Source organism: Protobothrops mucrosquamatus, unplaced genomic scaffold (assembly GCF_001527695.2).
Source record: "Protobothrops mucrosquamatus isolate PMUCROS unplaced genomic scaffold, P.Mucros_1.0 scaffold2396, whole genome shotgun sequence".
NCBI lineage: Eukaryota > Metazoa > Chordata > Lepidosauria > Squamata > Viperidae > Protobothrops > Protobothrops mucrosquamatus.
In genome coordinates this window covers 25884-38229 of record NW_015388470.1, presented here as the reverse complement: position 1 = coordinate 38229, position 12346 = coordinate 25884, and the positions used below count along the sequence as shown (strand labels likewise).

The 12346-nt window shown below is 38.5% G+C and overlaps 3 gene segments (V, D, J or C); all 3 read right to left on the bottom strand.

The window, feature by feature from the left end:
- Positions 1-2196: 2196 nt before the first annotated feature.
- Positions 2197-2780, bottom strand: LOC114923208. The segment is given in 2 exon segments: positions 2197-2573; positions 2657-2780. Coding segments are annotated over 2 exon segments (423 nt in total).
- A 2884-nt stretch (positions 2781-5664) lies between these two features.
- LOC114923207 lies at positions 5665-6303 on the bottom strand. The segment is given in 2 exon segments: positions 5665-6107; positions 6191-6303. Coding segments are annotated over 2 exon segments (489 nt in total).
- Positions 6304-9163: 2860 nt separating this feature from the next.
- Positions 9164-9852, bottom strand: LOC107295550. The segment is given in 2 exon segments: positions 9164-9648; positions 9737-9852. Coding segments are annotated over 2 exon segments (531 nt in total).
- Between the last annotated feature and the right edge of the window lie 2494 nt (positions 9853-12346).

Genomic DNA, 12346 nt, shown 5'->3' with positions numbered 1-12346 from the left:
TTCCTTCCTTCCTTCCTTCCTTCCTTCCTTCCTTCCTTCCTTCCTTCCTTCCTTTCTTTCCTCAGGAATGTTAAATATTGATTAAAGCTTGAGGAACAATGTTTAATCTACAGCTGTACAGTCCACCCAACTCACAAAGACAAAATCTAATCATGTTCCAAAATGTTCTCTTCATTGAATGAGAAAGATCCCTTTTTATTCTCCAAGAAATTCAATTTCTTATATATTTAAGAAATATATGGCTTCCCTGGGAAGATTATAATCATTTTAAGATACATTCAGCGAATTTTTAAGCAAGTAAACAAAGATATAATCAATCTTCGAAATGAGATGTACAGACTATATTTCTGCACCACAGGTTTATTTCTTTGCCTACCTCTCCCAGCATGGCCAACATGATTGAGTATGACAATACTGCCCCCTGGTGTTAGTGATGAGGATAAGAGGAAGCCAAGGACATTCTGATGTTTCAGGAAGAGAAGCTGAAAACAAATGAAAATCTTCAGGAGATTTAGTGAGTTTAGTGAGTAGGACTCAACTGAAAGTTTGTTTTGCCATAGAAAATTAAGTTTTGAAGAGTTACTGTATTATAGATTGTATTTTCTGCATTTGTAGGTTTCTTATCTTTCCTCTTAAATCTCATAACCTCATGCAATGAATTAAACTGACTTCTACGTCATTTACTACAAAATATCCCCAATAGTTGGTCTTCCAGATCTTCAATGCAAAATCCCAACCAAGAGATTGTTCTAACCAGATTGAGACTGTTCTTCTTCCTTGTTCTTGTCTCATTTCATCAGGTTTACTCAATGTGGTGAGGATTGCACGGGTATTTCATTTATCATTTTTTGGGAGAAAAAAAAAACCAAAAAAAAAAAAAAAACCACCTTTGGGGCAAAAATGTCTTGGATGATTGAGAATCTCCACAGACAAGGATTTCATTAGGATTATACAGCAAGCCACCATTTTTTGTTCTCTACATCAATTACTTTTCTTTATTTCTTCAAATTTTATTTCCTTTTACCTGGAAAGTAACCAGGTAAAGATATTCATTTCTTTGATATGAAGTTGTAGTAGGAGCTACCAAGCAACTAGATCAATGTAAGAAGATGGTGTAAATATTGAGTCTCAGAGGCAGAATAGAACAGAACAGAACAGAACAGAACAGAACAGAACAGAACAGAATAGAATAGAATAGAGCCGGAAGGGACCTTGGAGGTCTTCTAGTCCATCCCCCTGCTTAAGCAGGAGAACCTATACCATTTTAGAAAGGTGAATGTCCAGTCTCCCCTTAAAAAAATCTCCAGTGATGGAGTGCCCACAATCTCTGGGGTTAAGTGGTTCCACTGGTTGATTGTCCTCACTGTCAGGAAGTTTCTCCTCAATTCCAGGTTGTTTCTCTCTTTGTTCAGTTTCGAACCATTGTTTCTTGTCCTTCCGTCTGGTGGTTTGATGAATAACATGCCCCCGTCTGTCTTTTGGCAGTCCCTCAGATACTGGAACACTGCTATCATGTCTCCCCTATTTCTTCTTTTCTTTCGACTAGCCAAACCCAAGTCCTGCAGCCATTCTTCATATGTTTTAGTCTCCAGGCCCCTGATCATCTTAGTTGTTCTTTTCTTAATCTATCCAAACCCTCAACATCTTTTTTGTGATATGGTGGCCAAAATTGGCTGCAGTATTCCAGGTGTGGTCTTATTAGGGCTTTATAAAGCGGTAATATTACTTCGCATGATGTTGATTCTATGCCTCTGTTTATACAACCCATTCTTGATAGAAAGGATTCAGGGCCAAGGATTCCCTTGGTTCAATCCTTGTGAAAGGAGAGAACTTCAGGGTTAAGGTCATTGAATATATATTGATATAGAAATAATTAAAATGGAGCAACATGTCTTAAAAAAATTAAACCAAGGAGGTAATACTGAGAATCAAAGGACTTAGAACTGCAAACATATCCAGGAAAATATGTAGGCCATCAATCCATATTTCAACTTGCATTTAAATTAAACTTTTTTTAAAAAAAACTAACCAGTTTATTCCACAGCCTGGAGTTTTCCTGTTTTTTTCCTCTATCCAAGTGCTAACAAGGTTCCACACTGCTTCTTCGAAGATCAGATTTGAGGTTCCTCAACCTGTCATGTGGATTTATATTCTGCTTCTCAGTTCAGATACATGAATTCAGCTTTCTGAATCAATTTAGAGAGCTGCTGAGAAGGGAAAAAAAGGTTTTTGCTTGGCATCTGATTCACTTCCTCTCACTGTGTCTGTCGTGCAGTAATAAACTGCAGTATCCTCCAGTTCCAGATTGTTCATTTGCAGATACAGCTGGCTTTTGGCATCGTCCCTGGAGATGGTGAAGCGTCCCTTGACTTTATCTGGGTAGTAAGTGGAAGGAGATGAGCCTGTACTTATGCCGGCCACCCATTCTAGTCCTTTCTCTGGAGCCTGTCTCACCCAGTGCATCCAGTAGCCACTGATGGTGAATCCAGAGGCTTGGCAGGAGAGACGGAGGGACCCTCCAGGTCTTCTCACATCCCCTCCAGACTCCACCAACTGTCCTTGAGATTGGACACCTAAAAACAAAAGTGTTTGAATGAAATCTTCTATGTACAAAAAGAGAATATGGAAAGAAATTCTTTAAAGAGGAAAAAAGTACCTTGGATGAGAGCTAGCCATGGAACCAAATTCAGCCACAGGATCATTTTTTGCTCCCTGCAATGAATGGAGGGAATTGATAGGAAAGGATTCAGGAAAGTGCACAAACTTTGTATTGGTTGGTGTAGCCTGAAAAGGGAAACCAAATGGCTCCTTTAAAGGGGAAATTGCACCCTGATTTACATAAAGCTTCAGATAAAAGAGCCCCTAAGTGCATTAATCTCAAAGTTTTCCTTGTACGCTCCTTACATCAGTGACTTTCACAAAACATTCCTGTTTCAATAAAAGTGAACGCAGTCTCTTTCTTTCTTTCTTTCTTTCTTTCTTTCTTTCTTTCTTTCTTTCTTTCTTTCTTTCTTTCTTTCTTTCTTTCTTTCTTTCTTGCTGTAATTTGCAGGTTTATATTAGAGTAATTAAAACAAAGACTTGCAAAATTTCACCGCTTCTCAAAAATGATTCAAAGGGACAGGCGAGGGATATTCAATTATAATTTTTGAAAGAGCTACGCTGAAGATAGAACATGAAAAGAAGAACACATCTGAGTTAAGTAAAAGCTTTCCACTTTTTTTCTCCTTAACATGCCCTTTTCAACCACCCCCCAAAAAACTGAATTCTTGATGAGGCACAATTTCTAAGTCAGAGATAGAATGAGAGGAAAGACAGAAGGAAAAGAAATTCATCAAGTATAAATTAGTTATTTCTACAAATAAATAACTTTATACTCTACAAATAATTAAGTTTCCTTTATATTTGACAAAGCACATCTGCTATTAACTCAGACATTGCTTATATTACTTTATACAGTGAGCGTTGCATGGATATTTCCCTGATGGCACAGTGGTTAGAAAGCAGTATTGCATACAAACTCTGCCCACAGCCAGGAGTTCGATCTTGACTGGCTCAGGGTTGACTCAGCCTTTCATCCTTCTGAGGTCGGTGAAATGAGGACCCAGATTGTTGGCAACAATATGCTGACATTGTAAATAATTTAGAGAATGCTGTAAAGCACTATTGAGTAGTATATAAATCTAAGTGCTATTGCTACTTGAACATGAAAAACTGCATTTATCAAAATATGTTCTATACCACTTTTGTCCTTGTTTTCCAAGTTATTCTTACTGTCTCTTGTTCAACACCAATGGTTCATTTCCATAGGTGAGTGTGGATTTCATTAGGATTAGACAGAGAGTGACCATTGTTTGATCTCTACATTAGTTACTTGTCTTTAGTTCTTCAAACTCTATTCTTTTTTTCCTAATGTAGCATGCATTCTCCTCATTGATGTTACAGAATTCTTTGCAACAAATTTGAGATTATGGGCAAGTCCTTATGATGAGACAGACATGTTTAATTATTAGTATGGAGGAAAATGGGAAGGGCTGCTTTTGAGTAAATATTTCCTTACTTTGCAACGTGGATGTTGTGGGACTGATTTTCCTAAGTCAAAAAACTATACCTGCCCAAAATGAAACCAGTGGATTTGTTATTCCATTTTAATTTCCCTATTAAGCAAGATAGTTGAGGGATTCAAGTCTTACTCAATCCCTCCCCCCCCCCCAAAAAAAACAAGCCAGGTGAGCACATTCATTTAATAATAATAATAATAATAATAATAATAATAATAATAATAATAATAATAATAATAATAATAATAATAATAATAATAATAATAATAATAAAGTTGGAAGAGACCTTGAAGGTCATCTAGTCCAACCCCCTGCTCAGGCAGGAAACCCTATACCATTTTGGACAAATGGCTGTCCAGTCTCTTCTTAAAAACTTCCAGTGTTGAAGCATTCACCGCTTCTGGAGGCAGGTTGTTCCACTGGTTAATTGTTCTAACTGTCAGGAAGTTTCTCCTTAGTTCTAGGTTGCTTCTCTCCTTGCTTAGTTTCCACCCGTTGCTTCTTGTCCTGCCTTCAGGTGCTTTGGAAAATAGCTTGACACCCTCTTCTTTGTGGCAGCCCCTGAGATATTGGAACACTGCTATCATGTCTCCCCTCGTCCTTCTCTTCATTAAACTAGACATACCCAATTCCATTAACCGTTCCTTATATGTTTTAGCCTCCAGTTCCCTAATCATCTTTGTTGCTCTTCTCTGTACTCTTTCTAGAGTCTCAACATCTTTTTTACATCACGGTGACCAAAACTGGATGCAGTATTCCAAGTGTGGCCTTACCAAGGCATTGTAAAGTGGTATTAACACTTCACGTGATCTTGATTCTATCCCTTTGTTAATGCAACCTAGCACTGTGTTGGCCTTTTTGGCAGCTGCAGCACACAGCTGGCTCATATTTAAGTGATTGTCCATTAGGACTCCGAGGTCCCTCTCACAATTACTACTATTGAGCAAGGTACCCCCTATACTATACCTGTGCATTTGGTTTTTCTTGCCTAAATATAGAGCCTTGCTTGTTTCACCATTGAATTTCATTTTGTTAGATAGTGCCCAGTGTTCAATTCTGTCCAGATACTCCTGTATCTTAAACCTGTCTTCTGGAGTGTTGGCTATTCCTGCCAGCTTGGTGTCATCTGCAAACTTGATGAGTTTGATGAGTCTGCAAATTTGATTTCTTTGGTATCAAATTGTACAAGGAGCAACTAAGCAATACATCAAGCCAGGAAGACAGTCCAAAATATTGAGTTTCAGAGGGCTTCTGGGAGAGAAGGCTTGCACTGACTAACGTTTATCTCCCTTAGCTCAATCCTACTGAGAGGAGAGAACTTCAGGATTCAGGGTGTTGAATATATATTGATATAAAAAGAATTAAAATGGAGCAACATGTCTAAAAAAATTAAACCATGGAGAACTGGTAATACAGAGAATCAAAGGAAATATATCAAGGAAGATCTGTAGATCCATGTTTCTTCCTGTAAATAAATTTTAACTTTTTTAAAAACTACCCAGATTATTCCACAGCCTGGAGCTATCCCCCCGCCGCCCCATCAAAGTGCTAACACGATTCCACACTGCTTCTTAGAAGAACATATTTGAGTTTCTACAACCTGTCATTGAGATTTATCTTCTGCTTCCAAGTTCAAATACACAGTTTCAACTTCCTGTGATTGAATGTTTTTGGAGAGCTGCGGAGAGGAAGAGAAGTTTTTTTGCCTGGCATCAGATCCACTTCCTCTCACTGTGTATCTCGCACAGTAATAGACAGCTGTGTCCTCGGGTTTTAGATTGTTCATTTGCAAATACAGCTGACTGTGGGAATCATCCCTGGAGATGATGAAGCGTCCCGTGAATTTATCAGGGTAGTAAATGGAAGGAGATGAGCCTGTAAGTATTTTGGCCACAAATTCTAGTTCTTGCCCTGGAGCCTGTCTCACCCAGTGCATCCAGGAGGTGCTGAAGGTGAATCCAGAGGCTTGGCAGGAGAGACGGAGGGACCCTCCAGGTCTTCTCACACCCCCTCCAGACTCCACCAACTGTCCTTGAGATTTGACACCTAAAAATAAAAGTGTTTCAATGAAACCTTCTATGTACAAAAACAGAACAGGGAAAGAAATTCTTTAAAGAGGGAAAAAGTACCTTGAAGGAATACTAGTAAGGGCACCAAATTCAACCACGGGATCATTTTTTGCTCCCTGTAATGAATGAAGGGAATTGATAGGAAAGGATTCAGGAAAGTGCACAAACTTTGTGTTGGTGGCCGCAGCCTGAAAAGGGAAATCATGTAGCTTTAAAGGGGGAATTGTGCCTCAATTTACATATCACTTCAGATAAAAGATCCCCTCAGTGCATTAATCTCACAGTTTTCCTTGTACACTTCTTACTTGGATGACTTTCACATAACACTCCAGTCTCAATAAAAGTGAAGGCAGTCTCTTTCTTTCTTTCTTTCTTTCTTTCTTTCTTTCTTTCTTTCTTTCTTTCTTTCTTTCTTTCTTTCTTTCTTTCTGTCTGTCTTTCTTTCTTTCTTTTTTCTTTCTTTCTTTCTTTCTTTCTGTCTGTCTGTCTTTCTTTCTTTCTTTCTTTCTTTCTTTCTTTCTTTCTTTCTTTCTTTCTGTCTTTCTTTCCTTTAATTTTATAGTAGAAATGGCAGATTTATATTAGAGTAATTAAAACAAAGACTTTCAAAATTTAACCGCTTCTCAAAAGTGATTCAAACGGGCAGGTGAGGAACGTGCAATTATAATTTTTGAAAGAGCTAAACCACAGCTAGATACAGCTGGCTACAGGAATCATCTCTGGAGATGGTGCAGCATCCCTTGACTTTGTCTGAGTAGTAAATGGAAGGAGATGATCCTATGTAGACTATGTAGGCTACCCATTCTAGGTCTTTCTCTGGAGCCTGTCTTGCACACTCCATTCTCTAGCCACTAAAGGAATATCCAGAGTCTTGGCAGGAGAGACGGAGGGATCCTCCAGGTTTTGTTACGTCCCCTCCAGACTCCACCAACTGCCTCTCTGACTGGACACCTAGAAAGAAAGGAGTTTCAGTGATATCTCCTGTACAGAAAAACAGCATATGGAAGGAAATGTTATAGAGAGGGAAGCCTTACCTCCAAGAACTGCTGATTAGAAGACCAACTTTGGCCACAGAATCATTGCTGCTCCCTCTAATGAATGGAGTGTCCATGTTAGTGTCCATGTTTCACCAGCCTATGTTAGAGCAGGTAGAACACCTTGATCAAAAACTTTTCTCTTCAAACATAGGGGGAGGTGGTTCTTGAAAATTATGCTTAGCTTGCCGAATGTCTTCCAATAACATTTAACACGCCGTTCAATTTCATTTAGGCCTGGAGACTAAAACATATGAAGAAGGGCTGCAGGACCTGGACCAGATGTTCAGTCTTCAGAGCATTCAGACGTGTGCTTGAGCCCATCTTCAGGGAATTTCTATCTAGCATGAGTCTTAAAGCTCGGAAGACTAAACAATGAAAAATGGGTTAGAAAGCACAATTGTCTGGCTGTCCACAATATACATAGTCAAAACAAAGAAATGACTGCTTAACCAACATTTTCACAGTAGACATAGATAGATAAATGAGTCACATTGATTTCACTCGTTTGGATTGTTACAGATACATATCAAGTAAGGAACAATTGTCTTATTGCCCCTTAATTAACAGATATTTTTGAATAAAAATAATATCTGCATTAATAGCAATAGCACTTAGACTTATACACTGCTTCATAGTGTTTTATAGCCCTCTCTAAGCAGTTTACAGAGTCAGCACGTTGCTCCCAACAATCTGAGTCCTCATTTTACCGACCTCGGAAGGATGGAAGGCTGAGTCAACTTTGAGCCAGTGAGAATCGAACTGCCAAACTGCAGGTAGCCTGCAGTACTGCATTCTAATCACTGCACCACTGCTTAATGTCATAGATGTTCTTAATGTACCTTAACATACAAATGAACACATAAATGTGGGGATGTTTTTATATGTATGAAGACAAACTCTTCAGTATTCATACAATGGGTTGCCTCATATTTGTTTAAATAGAATTCTTGCTTTGCAATCTGGAAGTTGGGCAGCTGAATTTCTTTTCTGTTGTCACATTACAAGATGAGATCATGGGATTTGTCTCCTTTCCTTGCAGGGGAAAGCAGCTGAGGGATAATAATAATAATAATAATAATAATAATAATAATAATAATAATAATAATAATAATAATAATAATAATAATAATAATAATAATAATAATAATAATAATAATAATAATAATAATAATAATAATAAAAAGTTGGAAGGGACCTTGGAGGTCATCGAGTCCAACCCCCTGCTCAGGCAGGAAACACTACACCATTTCAGACAAATGGCTGCCCAGTCTCTTCTTAAAAACTTCCAGTGTTGGAGCATTCACCACTTCTGGAGGCAGGTTGTTCCACTGGTTAATTGTTCTAACTGTCAGGAAGTTTCTCCTTAGTTCTAGGTTGCTTCTCTCCTTGATTAGTTTCCATCCATCGCTTCTTGTCCTGCCTTCAGGCTCTTTGGAAAATAGCTTGACTCCCTCTTCTTTGTGGCAGCCCCTGAGATATTGGAATACCGCTATCAGGTCCCCCCTCATCCTTCTCTTCATTAAACTAGACATACCCAATTCCAGCAGCCTTTCCTTATATGCTTTAGCCTCCATTCCCCTAATCATCTTTGTTGCTCTTCTCTGTACTCTTTCTAGAGTCTCAACATCTTTTTTACATCATGGTGACCAAAACTGGATGCAGTATTGCAAGTGTGGCCTTACCCAGGCATTGTAAAGTGGTATTAATACTTCACGTGATCTTGAATGTGTCCCATATCGCAAAGTTAGTATGGATGACATCATGTCAAAACTTCTCCTGATTTATAGTTGATGGTAAGAGTAAACACTAAGCAGTGACAACAAAGCAAGAAGGCAGCCCAAAATATATAGACCAGAATGTTGCATTGAAATGGAGATTTGCAATTGACAATATCTGACAGTCTTGGCATTGCTCAGCTGTGGAAAGAGAGCTTCAGGCATCAGGGGATCTTACACAGATTAATGTAGAAAGACTTAAGGAGGATAGAGACGTGGGTTTAAGCATAATGAGTATAAATTAATGGAGAAGAAATGAAAAAGGAATAACATGTAGAAAAGTATGAGACAGAGGAAATTTGGCAATATTGAAAGAAATAAAAGGGACTGAGTGTAAATAAGTGTAAGCTTTTCAGAGGCAGAGAAAGTTCTTGACGGGCTTCAGATTCACTTCCTCTCACTGTGCTTCTCGCACAGTAATAGACTGCCGTGTCTTCAGCTTTGAGGCTGTTCATTTGCAGATACAGCTGGCTTTTGGCATCGTCCCTGGAGATGGTGAAGCGGCCCTTCACTTTGTCTGAGTAGTAAGTGTCAGTTGTACCCATACTTGCAACCCACTCCAGTCCTTTCCCTGGAGCCTGTCTTATCCAGCCCATGTAATAGCTGCGGAAGGTGAATCCAGAGGCTTGGCAGGAAAGACGGAGGGACGCTCCAGGTCTTCTCACATCTCCTCCAGACTCCACCAACTGGACTTGAGATTGAACACCTAAAAAGCAAGGTGTTTCAATGAGATCTCCTGTAAACAAGAACAGCAAATGAAAAAAAAAAAACCTCTACATGGAGGGAAACATTACCTCCCAAGGATAGAAGTAAGGACACCAAGTTCAGCCACCGGATCATATTTGCTCTCTGTGTAATGAATGGAATGGAACTGAAAGGAGAGGATTTGGGAAAATGCACAAACGTTGTGTTGGTGGGTGTTGCTGCAAAAGGGAAACCAATTGTTGCCTTTAAAGGGGAAATTGTGCCTTGATTTACATATTGGTTGAGATAAAAGAGTTCCTCAGAAGAGGGATTTCATAGTTGTCCTTGCACGCACCCTGCACAGTTGATTTTTGTATAAATTTCCAGTCCAAAGAAAAAGGAAGGCAGATTTTACAGAGGAATAAATTAAAGAAAAACCTTGCAAAATTCCACCAGTTCTCAAAAGTGATTGAGGGGATGAAACAAATGATGAACAAGCTATAAGAACATTTGAAAGAGGCATGTTAGGAAACATGAAAACAGCAGCACCTCTGAGTTCAGGAAAGTTTTTATGCATTTTTCCCTTTAATATGACCTTTTGAAGAAACACAAAAGAACTGAATGCAGACCAAGATCATTTTTGGAGGCTATTTTACTATTTTGTGGGGTAATTTAATTGTAATAAAAATGTTACCAAAAACACTCACTGTACATTGAAAAAAAATAATAATAAACCTCTTTGAGGAAGGAAGGAAGGAAGGAAGGTTTAAAAATGCAGAAACAAACAAACAAACAAAACAGAAATGGCAATGGAGTGTTGTGTGACAACTTTGCCCCCCAGTGTCTAAAGTGAGGATGAAGGAAATAAAAGTTATTCTTTTATAAAATTGTAGAAAAATAATTGTAGAAATGTAATGCCAATATATGAGACTGTCTATTTAACACAAATGTAACACTGTAACGCAAATGTAGCAATGCACTGCCAAATGTGTGAGAAGGTTTGTTCAATGTTTACTGCCTAAAAATCCTCCGGACACAGGAACTTACACTTTGAGTAGAAATCCTACTATCAAAGAGGGGGATTTTGACCCTAGGTGAAAATTACAAATAAACAAGATAACAGCAGATGGGTGGAAGAGGTCAGGATGACTTTAAGTACAACTTCAAAGTACATTATAAAGATGAAAGAGCTTCTTAGATGTGACATGCATTGTAGAGGTATAAGATGCAAAATTTAAAACCAGGCCAGTGTGCTCCTAGAAACCAATCCATAGGGAAGGATCCAGGAGGCTGCATTTGCAAACACTTCTCTTCTCTTCTCTTCTCTTTTCTTTTTATTCTTTTTATGTTATTCTCCAATAAACCTTTGTTTTGTTAACCAGACTTGTCTTCGTATTGTGAGTATCAGAATTTGGGGTTTTTACATCTCACAAGGACACATCTTAATTCTCCCCAAAAATTATTTTGGTCCAGATGTTCCTTAATATTTCTATGGCCAGTTTAGATATTTAGAAGGATTATCCTGATGTTTCATTTCCAGAGTTCTGCTGTGATATTAAAGAGAACATTCCACTCTAGATCTTTTTTTTTCTCTGAAGCCAGATCACCTTGCAAACAGGGAAGGTAAAACTGGAATTTTGAAGGCAATTTCCTCATTTTTCATTGACTTCAGCAACTGGATCCCTAGAACAAAAGAATGCAGGATCCGTGGCTGAATCAAGTTGCAGAGCTGCTCTGAAGAAAGGAAGCTTCTTGTTTGGCTTCAGATTCACTTCCTCTCACGGTGTAATAGACTCCCATGTCCTCTGGTTTGAGGCTGTTCATCTGCAGATACTGCTGGCTTTTGGCATTGTCCCTGGAGATGGTGAAGCATCCCTTCACTTTGTCTGAGTATTAAATATAAGATGAGGTTGGAGATATGTCGCCCACCCATTCCAGTCCTTTCCCAGGAGCCTGTCTCGCCCAGTGCATGTAATTGCTGCTGAAGGTTAATCCAGAGGCTTGGCAAGAGAGACGGAGGGATTTTCCAGGCCTTCTCACATCCCCTCCAGACTCTACCAACTGGACGTCAGATTGGACACCTAAAAAGAAAAGTGTTTCAATGAGATGGCCTGTATGCAACAACAGCTAATGAAAAAGAATTCTATATAGAACTCTATATACTATACCTCCAAAGAGTGCAAGTAAGGATAAGAACTTTAGAAACAGAATCATTTTTGCTCTCGGTAATGAATGGAGGGAATTGGTAGAAAAGAATTTGGGAGATCGCACAAACTTTGTGTTGGTGGGTGTCACAAGAGAAAGGAAATCTGCTATTGCCTTTAATGGAGAAACTTTGCTTTGATTTACATATTGGTTGAGATAAAAGAAATTCTCAGAGCAGGGATTTCCTAGTTATCCTTGCCCACTGCACAATTTCTTTTATTTTTTTTATTTATTTATTTTCCCAGTCCAAATAAAAATGAAGGCAAATTTTACAGAGGAATAATAAAAACAAAGACTTGCAAAATTTCACCATTTCTCGGAAGTGATTCAAGAGAAAAAAATCATATAGCAAGGAAAAAGAACATTTGAAAGAAGCATGTCAGAAAACATGAAAACAGCAGCATATTTGAATTCCGGAAAGGTGTTATATTTTTATTCCCTTTAATATGTCCTTTAGAAGAAACTTGGAAAAAATAAATATAGACCAAGATCATGTTTATTTTGGAGGCTATTTC